The following is an 18,203-nucleotide window of genomic DNA, read 5'->3' as shown; positions in this document are numbered from 1 at the left end:
GACACCCAGGATAACTCCCCTGCCCTTCTTCGAAATAGTGCCACAGGATCTTTTACATCCACCTGAGAGAGCAGACAGGGCCTCGGCTTAGAGTGTCAGCCGAGATTTTTGTGCTCAAGTCTCTGGAGTGGGACTTTGAACCCACAACCTTCTGACTCAGAGGCGAGAGTGCTGCCCACTGAGCCACCGCTGACCGCTAACTGCACGTGCTCTGCACACAGAGGCCTCTCAGTCTGGGTGTATCGTGGTCAGCTATTTGAGCAGTCCTACTGCACACGGGGAGCATTAATCTTTGAGAGATTTCACTTGATGGTTGTACTGGCTAGTAGCCCAAAGGATTCCAATCGCGCACAAGCTAAGATGAGGTGCTCTGCATAAATATTACATCACACAACTGCATCATGCTGTAGTGAGGACAAAAATATATTGTGGCAGTCAATGTGGCCGAGGGGAGTGAGCCCATAATGAAGGAATGATAAACAATTAAAGAGCATTCACAGTAATTAAATAAAGAGACGTATGAAGGACCTAAGAGAAGAATGTAGTCACCACGGGGGCTTTTGAAGAGTTTTAATTTTATTGAATGGTGCAAAATATGTTCATTTTCTTGGGTCACAGGACATTACAGATTGCATGGCACTTGCAGATAACTGTATTCAGGATCACGCTCTGTTCTGGACGTTTGGGTAGTGTTAGATCCGTGATTCTTTAAATAGGATGTTTCCCCAAGAACTACACGGATGCTGTAACTTAACAATCAACAGGTAGTTACTGGAGTAGAGTAGTCTCAAGACTGAAGTACAGAAGCCTGCTCCGGCTTTATATACAGGTGTGGTCACTGCCGGTACTACAGTATACAGGAGCTGTAAAACAGTTCTCTCTTAAAGGTACATACACAACAATTCCTCCCCTTTTAGATTAACAGTACCATAACATTCATTTAACAATTAACATTTTTAACATGCAACATTAACTGAAAATAGTCCATTTATAGATTCAGTCTTTGGGGCGGCTTCCTGATCCTTTCGGGATAGCGCCTTTCCTGAGGTTCTTGTTCTTGGTGCGGAGGCGATTCTGGCCCCTTTTCGTCGGTTAGTTCATCGGTTTCCACTGCTACTGGTTTTCTTCCTAGACCTGCAGACTCTTGCTATGTGTCCTGCTTTTCCACACTGTCTGCACACTTGGTCCTTGAACCAACAATCCTTCTGGTCGTGTGTTGTTCTGCCGCAGCGATAACACTTCCCTGTTCCATAGGACATTTCATTGGTGCCATATTCTTGCGGTCTCCGTTGTATCTCTGCAGCGCCCCTTGCGGCTGCTTCGTGTGATACTGCCATACTGAAAGCCTTGTCCAGCGTAAGATCCTTTTCTGATAGAAGCCGTTTCTGGGTTCCTTCACTTTGAAGCCCACACACAAACTTGTCCCTTAACGTATCTGCTAGTCCCACTCCAAACTGGCAGTGTTTCGATAGCTTGCATAGTTCCGATAAGTACTCAGCATTGCTTTCGTCTTTGTGTTGGTTCCTTTTATGGAACTTAAAATCGTTCTGCTATCAGCAGCGGTGTGGGGTTTAAGTGGTCCTGTAGGATTTCTACTATGCTTTCGAAATTCTTACTCACAGGCTTCTCTGGGGTTATTAGGTTTCGCAGTAACCCATAAGTTTTTGCACCCATGGAATTTAACAAAACCAGTGCTTTCCTAGCATCTGGCACTTCATTCGCCCTGCAGTACACCTCAATACGTTCCACATATGTCGCCCAATCTTCGACTTCATTGTCGAACGTAGAGAAACTGCCACTCTTCGGCATCCCTGGGTGTGATTTAACTGTCAAAAATGGCGTCTCCCACGCTTTCCCTTCTTCTCCGCTGGCACAAAATGGCGTCTCCCGCGCTTTCCTTTCTTCCCGCGCTCGCCCTTCTTCTCCGCTGCGGCTTCTAAAAATGGCGTCTCCCGCGCTCTTCCTTCTTCTCCGCGGCTCAATGGTGTCTCCCGCGTTTTCCCTTCTTCTCCCCGCGGACACTGTTCAGCCCTTGAGCCCTGGCTGTGCTCTGCGCGGTTTTTTTTTCTGTGCGCCTTTCCCGTTTCCGCCGCTCGGTCCTGAACCCGGCTGCTGCTTTACCCTCTCTCTCTCCATTTTGTTTTTCCTCGACGCCGCTCGGTTTTCAACCCCCGGCTGCGCCCTGTGCGCTTCACCCTCTATCTTACCCCGTCGACGCTGCTCGGCTTTTTCTCTGCCGTCGGTCGGCTCCAGCCGCCGCTGTCCGGGAAGGGTCTGCGCTGTACCTGTCGTCAGTCTGTTGCTGATCGTCGTGGCTGGGGAACCAAGCCCGGCTCTCCACAGCCTCCCCTGCGATGTTCACTCTCTGCCGGACGACTGGGCGGTTGCTCGTGGTCGACGCCCGTGTTTCTGGCCTCGACTTTCTTCCACCGCCCTCCCGGAGCGAATCCTCGAAGGGAAATGCAGAGTTGCAGGTAGATTCGAATCGACACTCGTCGCCACTGTTAGATCCGTGATTCTTTAAATCGGATGTTTCCCCAAGAACTACACGGATGCTGTAACTTAACAATCAACAGGTAGTTACTGGAGTAGAGTAGTCTCAAGACTGAAGTACAGAAGCCTGCTCCGGCTTTATATGCAGGTGTGGTCACTGCCGGTACTACAGTATACAGGAGCTGTAAAACAGTTCTCTCTTAAAGGTACATACACAACAGGTAGCATTGCACGTAGACAGAGATGGGAGGCTTACGTTGAACAGGAAAGGTGGAGGTCAAAGGGCTCTATTGGCAATGGACATGGGGCAGTTTGAGTGATGTGTGCTTTTCATAGAAAATAGGAGCAGGATTCGGCCTAACCCAGTAAAATGCACTTGCGCCAAATTTTCATTAAAATTGTGTTTTCTTTTTCCAGTGCTTGCACAGACAGAAGAGAAAAAGGAATGCTACTACAATCTAAATGATGCCCACTTCTGTGACAACGTCCTGACTTCCAATGTTACCAAGCAGGAGTGTTGCTGTACTCTGGGAGCAGGCTGGGGTGACAACTGTGAAGTGTTTCCCTGTCCAATGTTTGGCACCCGTAAGTTTGCTTCTGTAGAAATGGCTGTTGTGATGTTATTATATGCACACATGACGGAGAAAGGAAATTGAGGCACACGTGTCAAACATTCGAATGATATCCTCACTGACAGCTCCTTCTATCTTTGATGAGACAGTTACCAAGTCAGTTTATTTTCTCCCCATGAATGATGGGCTTTTCTGTGTGTGGCAGTTCCACGGAGCTGAATATTACTCCTGGGAGGTCAATAACGAAGTCCCCAGTTTAGCACTGCCGATGATGGCACTGTTCAGACATTCCATGAGCTGTGCATGAGCGAGCTAGCCTCACACTATAACATGAGCTCGGGTCAGTTACATCACTTCATGTCCACGGCGCTCTGGGCCTGCCTGTCTTCGTGCTACATTTTTGGCTGCCTCAGCCATTGAAAGGGGTATGTACTTTGTTGACCGGGCACTTTCTTGGCAGGTGGATACCGGGCATGAGAGGCACATGTACCAGGGACAGAAGGGCGGGGGGAAGGGCAGAGATGCCCACCTGTTTTAAACATTTTAAAGTGACCTCCGCTTTGGTGCCCGTCCCAAATGAGTGCCGTGCCACTGAAGCACTGATCAGGCATTCCATTCGCATGAGTTGGATACCCAATTTAAATGATAGTCGGGGGGGTCTAATGAGCCGTGTGCGCAGCTTCCAACCCCTCTTGTGCTTGCCAACCATATAGGGACGTGCAGGGTGCCTTGGACGCGGCGTAGGCCACAGGCTTCTGCACCCACTTTTCTGGGGAGCAGTCACCCAACACCCACCAGCACATTGGGCGGCCGCTCGCCTATTATTACCCTCATTGTTTCAATGGATAAGCCTGGCTTTGATCTGAGATCCACTGATTCTCTGAGATTATACGGCATAGAAAGTGCCAATGCCCAAGTATATTGGTGTGCAGTGTGATGTAAAAAAGACTACTGGGCGCTTGGTTTGAGTATAAAACAAGGCTTTAATCAACTGTTTCACAACCATGAGATTCTAGTTACATCACTAGTTCCTGGTTACAGAAACATCCTGAGCAAGCTGGGCCCATGCCCGAGTATTTATACTCCTTGGACGGCGCCACCAGCTGGCCGCCCAGTGTTACTTCATGAGTCATGACAAGATTCATGACACAGTGCATGCGAACGCATAGTCTTTGCCGGCAAAATTGCCGTAGAAATTAGTTGACCAGGAACTGCAATTTATACATAATGGGTTAATTACTTAAAACACGAAGAAAAACCCCACATCGGAACCATGGGATTTATTGGACACCAATGAGGGAGCCTCCCTAAGATCATCTCCACTGTGATACATTTCAGTTAAGACAAGGAGAAAGGCAATTGCAGGAGTCCGTGGGAAATTAAGTAATTTTCCAAAAGTTCTCACTTATTTTGTGCGCTGAATATTTGTTTTTCTCAGTAGGTAGGAATTACCTTGGGATTCGGTAATGTAGTTGCTGTGTTACCTGACTAGTAAGCCAGAGTCCTGAACTAATAATTCAGAGAGCGTGAGTTTAAATCCCACCATAGCAGTTTGAGAATTTGAATTCAGTTTTCAAAAAATATGGAAATGTAAAAGCTGGTATGAAGCTGTCAAATTGTCGTTAAAAACCCAACTGGTTGACTAATGTCCTTTAGGGAAGAAAACCTGTCGCCCTCACCTGCTCTGGTCTATATGTGACTCCAGCCCCACAGCAATGTGGTTGACTCTTAGCTTCCCTCTAAAGTGGCCTAGCAAGCCACTTACTTGTATCAAACCACTACAAAGACTGATGGCTTCATCAAGCAGAAGGCCCACTGCCACCTTCTATGGGCAACTGGGGATGGGCAATAAATGCCGGCCTTGCCAGCGACGCCCACATCTCAAGAAACACTACACATTAGGTAGAAGATGACCTATTGTGCCCTTGGTGTGGCTGTATTCTATTCTTCTTTCTTCAAATGTATTTATTGGTGGATGGAGAGGGGGAATTTAGTACTCCAAATAGCAAGTCATTGTCAATGTTGGGGAATGAAACATCTTTCCACTTTTTGGGTCTAACGTTAACATCAGGAACTCCCAGCTGAGGTGTAGCACGACCAGCTGCAGACTAAGGCTCTCTTTATATTGCCCAAACAACGTGATTTAACCCAACCTGTGTACCTGTTGACCTTTCCATTTCCCACAGCAGCCAGCCTCATGGCCTGTGAATGAGACTGGCAACCTGGACCGAAACTGTGGGAGGTTTGCCCCGTGGCCTTGCGCCAGTTAGGAACCCGGCTGACATTGGTTGACTTGGGGCAGGCTGAGATGGGCAGCTGGTCCTTTCCTGCCGGTCATTTTCATATGTTTGTATTTCTCACAGCTGTTTCATGCAGGACCCTTGCAGTCAGCAGAAGAGATTTTTTTATAATTGTACCTCTCTGGACAGTGTTTTGAAATACCAGGTGGTCCCCTGTATACTATATAATCAGTATGTGGCGCCACTAGTACTTGCGAGCAGGAAAATCTGCATTGAAGAGGATAAAGTTGATATTGTCAAATGTCTTAGCCCATTATAAGTGTACTTGTAACTGATTAGCTCTCCAGTGCAGATCACATATATCTCCTTTATCTACATACATTATCCATTTGTTAGTGTTATAGTCTATGTTACACATACTATGTAATTTGACGTATAAGATAGCATTTTCTTTTAGTGGCTCCAGAATTTTTTTTTTAACTTTTCTATTTTAATCTTTAGCTGAATTCTCTGCCATGTGTCCCGAGGGAAAAGGCTTCATACCCAACGGAGACTCGGCCTATGGAATCAGTGGACTCAACTATAGAGGTGAGAATTGGACCATTCATTGCAATAACATGCTTCACAAGACATCAATATGCCAACATGGTTTGGCAGGCATTCTAGGTTAAGACGTAGCCAATGTTATTTTCAGTTTGAAAGCAAGGTAGAAACCGAGGTGTTACAAATGTCGAATGCTCCCCGGGTAGGATTGTCTGGTTCAGCACTCTAAGCACGTATAGATTGTTTTAAAAATGATACAGATGGTCCAAGCAGTCATACCTTGAAAGGGTTGCATGCATTTAAGCATTAGCAAAGGCAGTTCAGACCATCTAACTCAACCTGTCCTTTAAGGAGTAACCCCGTGAAGATCCCACGTGCCCAGCTAGATACCGGTTGCTCGGAGAATTGAGGCTACAGTGCTGTCGTCCAATCGCTGACTTGCTCTCTCTCGAGTGTGGCTCCCTGCTGGGAGCAGAATTGCAGGATTACCCCTCCAGTTCCATATTCCGATCCCACTCCGATCACCGTCAGCCCCCCTCCTTCAGTGGCACCGAGTCTGCACCCCCTACACCCTGCTGAATACAGAATCTGTTTAGGAATGTGTTTCAGTTGCACAGCAATGATTGCGGCAGGTGGCAATCTAGTCCATAAATTCACACTTCAGATTGTGGAACAGTTACTCTTTAAAATGACATTTAGCGAGAGGCTACCAGGCCTGATAAATCCCATCTCCTGGTTTTCTTCGGGATCAGCAGAGGAACTTCACTTGTGCCCAAAAGGTGATCGAAAAATAATGGATTAGACCTATTCCTTTCCCATTGACCTATTCCTTTCCCAGTGACCTATTCCTTTCCCAGTGACCTATTCCTTTCCCAGTGAGTGTCAGCTGTGGCTCAGTTGGTAGCACACTTGCCTCTGAGTCCGAAGGTCGTGGGTTCAAGTCCCACTCCAGGGATGTGTGCACATAAAGCTAGGCTGACATTTCAGTGCAGTACTGAGGGAGTGCTGCACTGTCGGAGGTGCCGTCTTTCGGAGGAGACGTTAAACCGAGGCCCTATTTTCCCTCTCAGGTGGACGTAAAAGATCCCATGGCACTACAGGTAGACTATCCTTTATCCGAAAACCTTGGGACCAGCTGTGTTTTGGTTTTCGGAATTTTTCGGATTTCAGAAGGTTTTCATCTCCGTATCTGACAACAAACACTGTTGCTTAGCAACAGCTTGTAAACACTCGGGCCCTGCCTTGGAAGCGTCTCTGAAGCTGTTGCTAAGTTACAGAGACTCTTTCCACAGCCTGACTGTTTAAAAAAATGCTAGGGGAAGAAAAAAAATGCTAGGGGAAGAAAAAAAACCTAACAAAACGGCTGCCGATTTCTGCCGTTAGATCGAGGTTTCCGGCTCCCCCTGCTCCCTATCTGAATTCCTTGACTTAGCGGGGGTCTGGGGCTCGACTGCCGCCGCCAGTTGTGGGAAAGCCGGATATCGGCTGACTCCTACACTAAACTGGCCCGCAAATCAGGTCGGGGGGGGGGAGAAAAGACTATTGGACGGGCCGCTGTATTGTTGGGTTCACTCTCCCGGTACCTCCTTCACACTGCCCGGCTCGGCCTGCAATCTCCTACCCAGGAGGGAACTCTGTGACCCTCTGCCCTGCTCACAGGGAAAGGCAGAGCTCCCGGCCCACTCCTGTCATGTTTGGCGCCACTCGGGTCATGTCGTGCGCACGACTTACGCTCCACGAAAAAACTTTCGGTTTTTAGAGGTTTTCGGTTTTCGGAAGTGCAGATAAAGGATAGTCTACCTGTATTTTGAAGAAGAGCAGGGGAGTTATTCCTGGTGTCCTGGCCAATATTTCTCCCTCAACCAACATAACCAAAAACAGATTATCTGGCCATAACCACAGTGCTCTTTGTGGGAGCTTGCTGTGCGCAAATTGGCTGCCGCGTTTCCCACATTACAACAGTGACTACACCTCAAAAAGTACCTCATTGGCTGTAATGCGCTTTGAGACATCCGGTAGTCATGAAAGGCGCTATATAAATGCAAGTCTTTATGTCTTTGCCTCTTCCATAGTTTAATTGCCGCGTGGTGTGTTACTTAGCTTGTACCTCATTGTCTGCAGGCTCAAGTTAGTGTATTTAGACTTCCAAAAGGCATTTGACAAGGTGCCACACAAAAGATTATTGCTTAAGATAAAAAATCACGGGATTGGGGGTAATATTCTGGCATGGATAGAGGATTGGCTATCTAACAGAAGGCAGAGAGTTGGGATAAATGGTTCATTCTCAGACTGGCAATCAGTAACTAGTGGTGTTCCGCAGGGGTCAGTGCTGGGTCCCCAACTCTTTACAATCTATATTAACAATTTGGAGGAGGGGACCGAGTGTAACATATCAAAGTTTGCAGATGATACAAAGATGGGAGGGAAAGTAGTGAGTGAGGAGGACATAAAAAACCTGCAAGGGGACATAGACAGGCTAAGTAAGTGGGCAGAGATTTGGCAGATGGAATACAATACTGGAAAGTGTGAGGTTATGCACTTTGGCAGGAAAAATCGTAGAGCAAGTTATTATCTTAATGGCAAGAAACTGGAAAGTACTGAAGTACAAAGGGATCTGGGGGTCCTGGTGCACGAAACTCAAAAGGTTAGTATGCAGGTGCAGCAAGTGATTAAGAAGGCCAATGGAATGTTGGCTTTCATTGCTAGGGGGATAGAATATAAAAATAGGGAGGTATTGCTTCAGTTGTACAAGGTATCGGTGAGACCGCACCTGGAATACTGCGTACAGTTTTGGTGTCCATACTTAAGAAAGGACATACTTGCTCTCGAGTCAGTACAAAGAAGGTTCACTCGGTTAATCCCGGGGATGAGGGGATGGACATATGAGGAGAGGTTGAGTAGATTGGGACTCTACTCATTGGAGTTCAGAAGAATGAGAGGCGATCTTATTGAAACATATAAGATTGTGAAGGGGTTGGATCGGGTGGATGCGGGGAGGATGTTCCCGATGATGGGTGAAACTAGAACTAGGGGGCATAGTCTTAGAATAAGGGGCTGCTCTTTCAAAACTGAGATGAGGAGGAACTACTTCACTCAGAGGGTGGTAGGTCCATGGAATATGCTGCCCCAAAAAGCTGTAGAAGCTACATCATTACATAAATTTAAAACAGAAATAGACAGTTTCCTAGAAGTAAAGGGAATTAAGGGTTACGGGGAGCGGGCAGGAATTTGGACATGAGTCTAGGTTTGGATCGGTCATGGCCCTGTGGGTAGCGGAGCGGGCCCAGGGGCCGTGTAGCCTGATCCTGCTCCTATTTCGTGTGTCTAATTCTGTTAGATTCAGGAGATGGTTCTGTGATAGTGGATTGGTGGTTAGGATCAGATCAGCCATGATCTTATTGAATGGCGGAGCAGGCTCGAGGGGCCGATTGGCCTACTCCTGCTCCTATTTCTTATGTTCTTATGTTCTTATGTTAAGTTGCAGCCACACATGTGGCAGCTTCCTTAAAGAGGAAAGGTGTCGGCACAGCAAGTCTGACTCTGTTCATGAATATTTGCCTTAGAAAGGTGTGAGAGCACACTAATCGAGGTGTGTACTAGGTTGATGAAACTGTCAGTCAGCCAGGCAGTTTGCAAACTGTATTTGCGGTTTTAATGTTGAAAATGATTCGACTACATTGATAGACTAGAATTCACAGATCAGAAAAAGAATTGAGCCTTCAATCATTCTCCTGGAGGGTGAATCTGTCCCAATTCCGATTTTACCTTTAACTAAAAAGGTTCAAAATGAGCTCTCCTGCGAACCTCTGTTAAGCGTTTGTGTTGCATGGGGTAGCACATTTGCCCCTGCTTAAAGTAGTAAACTGTGAAATAGGCAAAGTGAACAGGGAATTCTAAAACCCAGACGATGTCAGTCTAGACAGAGCTGATGTATGCTTCACTGACAATAGGAATGAGCCATGTTTGAGTCTATTCAAACACCCACTGTTTGACTCAAATGGAATCCGACCAGTCACTTGGATCAAAAATAATTCAGCATCTCAAAAAAGCACAATTGCGTATGTGGAGGATTTACAACTCTACTTTCGTGGTGTTGACATTTTTAGATGTGTCAACAAAGCTTAGCTATTTGTGCGCAAATCTCTGTGCATGTGCAATTGCAGTTTTTGGCAGCAGCTCCTCACTGGTTGATGCAACAGGTGCAATTCTGCACATGCCATATATTTTCATCTGACTTGCAGTTCAGGCAGTGGAAACCACTCTAGATATGCTGCCTGTTCTGCACAGAGGAAGTCATGTCAGTGGTATAAATGCCAAATGTCTTATTCAGATTGGAGAGTCAGCACAGAGGTCGCAGAGTGTTTGGACTTGCATTTATATAGCGCCTTTCACCACCTCAGGACGTCCCAAAGCCCTTTACAGCGAATGGTGAAGCACTGTTGTAATGTAAGAAACATGGCAGCCACTTATGGTGCACAGCGCAGTCCCACAAACAGCAATGTGATAATGACCAGGTAATCTGTATTTTTTAGTGATGTTAATTGAGGGATAAATATTGGTCCCCAAGGGCACCGGGGAGAACGCCCCTGCTCTGCTTCGAAATCTTTTACCTCCACCCGAGAGAGCCGACGGGGGCCTCGGTTTAAGGTCTCATCCGAAAGACGGCACCTCCGCCAGTGCAGCGCTCCCTCAGCACCGCACTGGAAGCGTCAAACTGGATTTTGGTTCATGTAGGAAGCGCGGCATCCACCGTTTGTACACAGCAAGATCCCACCAACAGCAATGCAAGGTAATGGCCAGGTAATCTGTTTTGGTGATGTTGGTTGAGGAACTCCTGGCGCAGGGAATCCCCGCCCCTCAGCTTTGCTCCCTGGCCGCCAGTGTGCCTCGTAAGGGCTACGACGGAGGCTCTGCCCTTTTACAGGGCAGCCGGGAAGCTCCAGGAAAGGGCGGGGACCTGGCACAGCTGGGTGTCCGCCATTTCGCAGGGGATCCCGCCAGTCTCCTGCTGGAGTTACAGTGGGAGGCCAGCGGAAGCACCGAGGAATTCTGGGGCTAGTGGATGTAAAGATGACTTACCCCTCAACAGCTCGATGCCAGTTATATGAAGTGACCTGGCAGATTGCAGAATGCTGACCTTTGTTACCCTGTGCTCAGTCAGATACAGTGATCCTTGGTGGTGTTTCTCAAATTGATCACTATATCCAGATTCTACTTTACATTTCTTTGCCTTTACTGTTAAAAGCCACGTCCCATAGAGCTGGACAGTAAAAGTTGCTGGTCTGTGCTGAGGTAGGTCTCAGCTAGAACAGTTGAGGGTACGGTACGGTTAGCTTCAGTGTCTCTGTGCCAGGCAAAAGCAACATGACCCATCATTTTCATTCCTCATCATGAACCACTGACTGCTGCTGTGAAGTGACGAGGGCAGGATTGCGCTCAGCTGCGATGCCTCTCTCCTGTCAGCTCTCCAGATATGTGCTGAATTTGGGCCGGGACACAGGAGCGAGGACGAGCCCAGCAGCGAGGTCAAGGCCCAGGAGTGGCGCAGCGTGGACCAGCAGCCGGGTCGGAGCCCAGGGAAGGTGCGGCACGGGCCAACAGCGAGGTCGGGAGTACCAAAACCCAGGCAGAGAGGACCTGCGGGAAGGAGGGAGGAGGATAGTAGCGTTATGTTTGTGTGTGTGTGTGCTAGGCCATTGTAGCAGAGCCTGGTCTCCAATCGTCTTGGATCCCCTTGCCATTGGACCAAGACCTTGCTCTGTCAAGCCCGTGTGGTAGCTGGTGTGCAACGGCCACCCCACATTAAAAGAATTCACGCACAGGCATCTTCCACCCTTTAAAATGAAGTTCGGGACCTGGAACTCATCAGTCACCTGCAAACTCATTTTTAATGTGGAAGCAAGTCATCCTCGGTTCTGAGGGACTGCCTAAGAGAGAGAGGATATATCCAGTTGGCAACACTGACTTCCCAATCTCAGCTATGCTGCTGTGGGAAGACATGGAGCAGAGGCTCAGGGAGTAACTCTGACGTTGGGTGAGCGTGTAAAACGGGCGATATTGATTCAGCCGCCCGTTATGCTCCTCTCCCCATTTTCATGGAGTCAACCGGAATGAGAATCGGTGGCGATCAATTAGGCACGCCTGAATCAATATCGCTTTATAATATTGTTTTACGTTGCCACCCACAGTTCAAAATGACCCCCTTAGGGTTTCTACAGGAGGGCCCAAAGGAGAGAGATGTCCCCAGGCCGTTCTTGGACATCTCCCAGCACCTGTCTCAAAACTGCATTGGTGGAAGCCTGGAAGTAGGACAGCTGCAAGATAGGCTTGGTCCTTGGAGACTAGCGCCAGAGATGGGAGCAACTGTTGTGACTGCGCATTGAGCACGGTGGCATAGTGGTTAGCACTGTTGCCTCACAGCGCCAGGGACCCGGGTTCGAATCTGGCCTCGGGTGACTGTCTGTGTGGAGTTTGCACATTCTCCCCGTGTTTGCGTGGGTTTCCTCCGGGTGCTCCGGTTTCCTCCCACAGTCCAAAGATGTGCGGGTTAGGTTGATTGGCTATGATAAATTGACCCTTAGTGTTAGGGGGATTAAGTACATGGGGTTACGGGGATAGGGTGTGATATGTGTTGGTGCAGGCTCGATGGGCCGAAATGGCCTCTATCTGCACTGTGGGGTTTCTGTGATTTCTTCTGTGATTTCTGTGATTATCATGATCTGAACTAAATGTATTTGTGTAAATGTAGCTTCAACAGGCCGGTGAGCTTCAGTGGTCAAAATAGTGTGTACTTACGGCAAAAAATCTAAAGATCCTGTTAGGTCTGAGGTACATTGTTGCTGTTACCATAGGCACAAGCAAATCACTTCCTCCTGTTAGAACGCAAGAGTTTGAGGAGCAGAGTAGGCCATCAAGTCAACAGGCCCATCTCATTTAGATAAGATAACCCCACCTACATTACCTTCCCAACCTTCCCTCAACCCCTTTGTCATTCAGATGTACCCATTGGCTGTTGAACCGACTTATGCTATTCACTTCAATTCCTTTTATTAAGCTTGGGGATGTTATGAGCAGCAGGTCAGGGTGAGCAACACAATTTGTATATAAATAGACCTGTATATAACAGGAATGGGAACGGTGACAGAGTGGTTACGTTACTGGACTTGTAATCCAGAGACCTGGACTAATGATCCAGAGGCATGAGTTCTAAATCCCACCACGGCAGCTGGGGAATTTAAATTCAGTTAACTAAATAAATCTGGAATTTAAAATAAAGAGCTAGTATCAGTAATGGTGACCATGAAACTATCGGATTGTCGTAAAAACCCACCTGGTTCACTAGTGTCCTTTAGGGAAGGAAATCTGCCACCCTTACCCGGTCTGGCCTATATGTGACTCCAGACCCACAGCAATGTGGTTGACTCTTAACTGCCCTCTGAAATGGCCCAGCAAGCCACTCAGTTGTACAGGGATGGGCAATAAATGCTGGGCTTGCCAGTAACGCCCACATCCAGTGAATGAATTTTTTAAATGGATGCAGCGATATCAGCCACATAAGGAGTATTATTCAGATGTGAGACAATTTGCATATAGGAGCACATTGATCATCCATCAGTTGGAAAGATCTGTGTTTTTTCAAGGAGGGAGGGAGTGGGTGAGGAACACAGTAGATAAAAAATGAATTGTCTTTTCAATGTTTTTCTTGAGTGCCAGCTTTAACAAGGTTTAGATGTACAGTGAATCAGCCACTGGAAACAGTTTCTCTTTATTTACTCTTATCTAAACACTTCATGATTTTAAACACCTCTATCAAATCTCCTTTTAGCCTTCTCTGCTCGAAGGAGAACAACCCCAGCTTCTCCAGTCTATCCACTATTGGGTATATATGTCATTGGGCTATGAAACGAGGGTTGGCTTTCACCCCATCTCTACCTTGGCTTCAGTGATGCAGAAAGAATTCTGTCACCCCCAATCAAATGATAAAAACAGTTAAAAGTAACTTTTGTCTCCAGATATCTTCATGATTCTCAGCAGTGCCCAAAACAGGTGCTGGTGAATTTTGATGCCAATTGTATTTAGATGAGTTGGGTGGGGAAGTGTTTAGTGGCATGAAATAAGCCCAGAAGAAGTCACGGAGCGATAAAAAGCCATTGAGCCCATTAAAGCCCTTTCCTTTCACAGATCATGTACAACCTGCCCTATTATGGACTCTATCACAATCGTTTAATCTCTTGAAGAGAATTTCTACATCAGTACTCTCCCATGCCAAAAGTTAACGAAACAAAACTTCAAAATATTTGTCCCTCCTCACATCTCAACCAATCAACCCTGACCTGCCATTCTCCAGATAATATTCCCTCACCCATTCGGGCAGCATAGGGCCCATTGTACTCTGTCTATCCCTATAGCTGCCAGTCTCTGCCTACCTGTATAGTTACCATTCTTTACCTATGCCTGTAGCTGCCAGTCTCTGCCTATCTGTATAGTTACCATTCTTTACCTATGAGCTGCCTGTCTCTGCTTATTTCTGTAGCTACGTCTCTGCCTATCCCTATAGCTATCGGTCTTTAACTATCCCTTTAGCCCTCAATCCCAGACCCTGTTGATCACTATCGCCCCCAATCCCAGTCTATGCCTATCGCCATAGCTAGCAATCCCAGTATGTGCCTATCGCTATAGTTTCCCCATCCCAGAGTCTACCTATCGCTATAGCTAATAATCCCATTCACAACCAGATACCTAATCAGTTTTTTTGTTGAAGAAGTTATTATCCATTTTAACCTAAACTGATTTTGCTGGGAGTTTGCTAGTCAAGAACTCAATCAAAAAAATTCACAGCACAGAAGGCCATTCTGTTCATCACTCCTGTGTCAGCTCTGATAACATTTAACATTATTCTTTCCATTTCCCTTTTAAAAGCTATCATGGATTCAGCTTTCATAACTTTTCTGAGAGGGTGTTCCATGTTCTAACAAACCTCTGTGTAAAAAGGTTTATCCGAGCCTCTCCCTTTGTTCTTTAGGTGATAGTGTTAATGCTCTTTCGTTATCAGCTCACCAACCAGTGGAAATAGTTTCTCCCTATTTACCTTACCAAACCTCGAGCAATTCTCCTCTTAACCTTCTCAGCTCTAATAATAAGAGTACCGCTTGTTAATTCTAAACCTGTGTACTCTAGTTCTGCGCATATAGGGCTGGATTTTCATTCAGGAGTCGGGTTGGAGGCGGGACTACAACTTTCGGGGTTGTAGTCCCGCCTCCATCGAGATGCGGCCAATCCACGCGATCTTAACTTGATTGACCATGTTGAGCCCGCCCAGCGGGCTCAGCAGGGCAATTAAGGGCCACCCGGCAACAGGTGGCGTCACAGACTGAAATTTCATCTGTCAAGAGGTTTTGACAGATGAAATATCAGTGTTTCACAGCTGTTTGAAGCTGTCAAACACTGACAGTCTTACTTCTAACCTGAGTCCTTCTACGCAGACTCAGTTAGAAATCTCTCCTGCACAGAAAGCTGCAGGCTGTCACTTTTGACAGTTCGCGGCCATTCTGCTTTCTGTGCCGGTGAGATGAGGGACTGCCCGAACCTAAAAGAAGGAAGGCTGAAAAGGTAAGAAAAGGTATGTAAAACTTCTTTAATCACTTTAGACACACCAAACACACTTACCTTTGCACTCATGCACACATCACTCATCTCGAGCCCTCCAAGTCCCTCAACCCGACGGCCCAACTCCTCCAACTTGGCGTGGTTTGGAGCCGTTAGGAATCCCACAGTTCAAGCTTATAAATAGGGATTAGGCTAAAAACTGCCCGTTAACAGGCAGTTAATTGGCACTAATCCCTTCCTGCCTCAGGGAGGCAGGTCCCAGTGCGGGGCAGGTACCCGCCTCCTTTAAAACTGGCATGGAGGCGGGATGGGGTCGGGACCTCCGATTTCGGGAATTTAACCCCCGCGCACGCCTCAAATCCCGACTCCACGGCACACTGAAAATCGAGCCCATAGTCTATCCCAAGTGGCTTTCTCGCATGTACATTGTCTGTACCTCTGAGCGGTGTATAGAACTGATGTTGGCCTCAGCATCATTGCCAAGGCAAGCGACAGCATCGGACAGACTGATTGTGACCGAGAGTTTCAGAAGATACTGCACTCTGGTTTAATTAGAATCAGATGTCAGTTTTGCGGTTTGTTTATCATAAAAATTCATACATTTTCTGTTCACAGATGCTGACGAATGTGTTTTATTTGGACAAGAGATCTGTAAGAATGGATTTTGCTTGAACACCCAGCCTGGCTATGAGTGTTACTGCAGACAAGGCTTGTATTACGATCCAGTTAAACTGCAGTGTCTTGGTAAGTTTGCTTCATAACTCACAGTACCATTAGAAATGTAGCACAAATGCGATAATGTTGGTGTTCAGATTACCGGCTCACTGCGAGCTTCAGAAAGAGAGACAGACCGAAGTAGAGACAAAGATGAAGAGCAAGAGAGTTCCACGCTAGGCAAAAATAGTTAAGAGATCTGATTAGATGTGGCTAGATTGTATGTGTGCTGAGGTGAACAGGATGTGACTTGATAACTTAAAAACTACTGGAACAGAGCAGGAGTGGGGGTGATTTTAACACCTCCCCCCACCTGACGGAACCAGATGGGGAAGTAGTCCTGCTAGCCTGGAATTTTTTACATGCCTGATTTTTCAGGCGCGTGTGGCACCTGCCAAAGAGGTGGGAGCTTCATGTGTTCATCTAAATCGGGGCTGTATTATATCACCTCCATTGCCTGGACTCTTTCTCTCGCCCCTCTCCCCGCCGCCCCCCACCCCACGACCCTCAGACCACCCTGGAACCACCCCCGCCCCCCCACGACCCTCGACCCTCGGAACACCCAGGAACCACCCCGCCCCACAATCCTCGGACCGCCCTGGAACCACCCACGACCCTCGACCCTCGGACCACCCTGGAACCACCCCACGACTCTCGGACCACTCTGGAACCACCCATGACCCTCAACACTCTGGAACCACCCCCTCCCTCCCCCTGCCCCACGACCCTCGGACCACCCTAAAATCACCACCTCCCTCCCCCCATGACCCTCGACCCTCGGACCACCCTGGAACTACCCCCTCCCCCCCCTCGACCCTCGGACCACCCTGGAACCACCCCCTCCCCATGACCCTCGACCCTGGGACCACCCTGAAACAACCCTCCCCTCGACCTTCAGACCACCCTGAAACCACCCCCTCCCCACGACTATCGACCCTTGGACCACCCTGGAACCACCCCCTCCCTCCCCCCATGACCCTCAACCCTCGGACCACCCTGGAACCACCCCCTCCCCTCGACCCTTGGACCACCCTGAAACAACCCTCCCCTCGACCCTCAGACCACCCTGAAACCACCCCCTCCCCACAACCCTCGACCCTCGGACCACCCTGGAACCACCCCCTCCCCACAACCCTCGACCTTCAGACCACCCTGAAACAACCCACCCCTCGATCCTCAGACCACCCTGAAACAACCCTCCCCTCGACCCTCAGACCACCCTGAAACACCACCCCCCCCCACGACCCTCGGACCACCCTGAAACCACCCCCTCCCCCCCCCGTGTTGCTCACCCTCTTTATTGCTTTTGAGAAACCTTAACTATATCTGTTCAGAGCCACAAAATCGAAGCAAGTGAGACAAAAACAGGAAATGCTGGAAATACACAGCAAGTGGTAACAGGATAATGGACCTATATCCGAATCGTCTTTTCTTTTTACAGACATTGAGGAACCTACTGAGGATTTCCAGCCTTTTCTGTTACTAAGAAATCAAGTTTGCTTTGTTTTGATACCCAGGACAATCCGATTTTCTCCCTTAATCTCCCAAAAGCAGTGGCTCAAACTGGGACACAGCTGGCTGCCAGCAGTTACCCAGTGCCTCACCCAAGTGCCCATTTCACACTGTGAGCTGAGACAGTGAGCGCCAGTGGACTTTTCGACCACAGTAGAGCCCAGTGCTCCCCCTCACCTCCACACGTGCGTGTTTTCCACTGCTCAGCAAACAGGAGCGGGAACCCTGGCCGATATCTCGTTTCTCCTCCGTCACCCTGAAAAGTGAAGTAATTTGCATTCCCCCTCTCCCATTGCTGCCAGACCTACGATCCGCCATTTTAGCTCACACCAGGAACTGAACCTAAGACTTTCCAGGTCTCCATGGCTCAGAACCACACACTACATTTATCTATTAAGCCCATGAGCGAGTTCACTTTTTCATAATTCATTCAGGGGATGTGGGCATCGCTGGCAAGGCCGGCATTTATTGCCCATCCCTGGTGGCCCTTGAGAAGGTGGTGGTGAGCCGCCTTCTTGAACCA

The 18,203-nt window shown here is 48.0% G+C and overlaps 1 protein-coding gene across 1 annotated transcript in view; it reads left to right on the top strand.

Moving 5' to 3' along the window:
* Positions 1–18,203, top strand: part of ltbp1 (latent transforming growth factor beta binding protein 1) — a 580,062-nt gene that overhangs the window by 508,417 nt on the left and 53,442 nt on the right. Inside the window, 3 exon segments of the mRNA XM_085980097.1 lie at positions 2,911–3,078; positions 5,807–5,893; positions 16,070–16,198. Of these exon segments, the coding sequence (XP_085836223.1) occupies positions 2,911–3,078; positions 5,807–5,893; positions 16,070–16,198 (384 nt within the window).

The sequence above is a fragment of the Somniosus microcephalus genome, chromosome 3 (assembly GCF_052327205.1).
Source record: "Somniosus microcephalus isolate GS21.2 chromosome 3, FLI_Smic_1.0, whole genome shotgun sequence".
Lineage (NCBI taxonomy): Eukaryota > Metazoa > Chordata > Chondrichthyes > Squaliformes > Somniosidae > Somniosus > Somniosus microcephalus.
The sequence above is the reverse complement of the archived record's forward strand: the minus strand, read 5'-3'. Positions and strand labels throughout refer to the sequence as shown.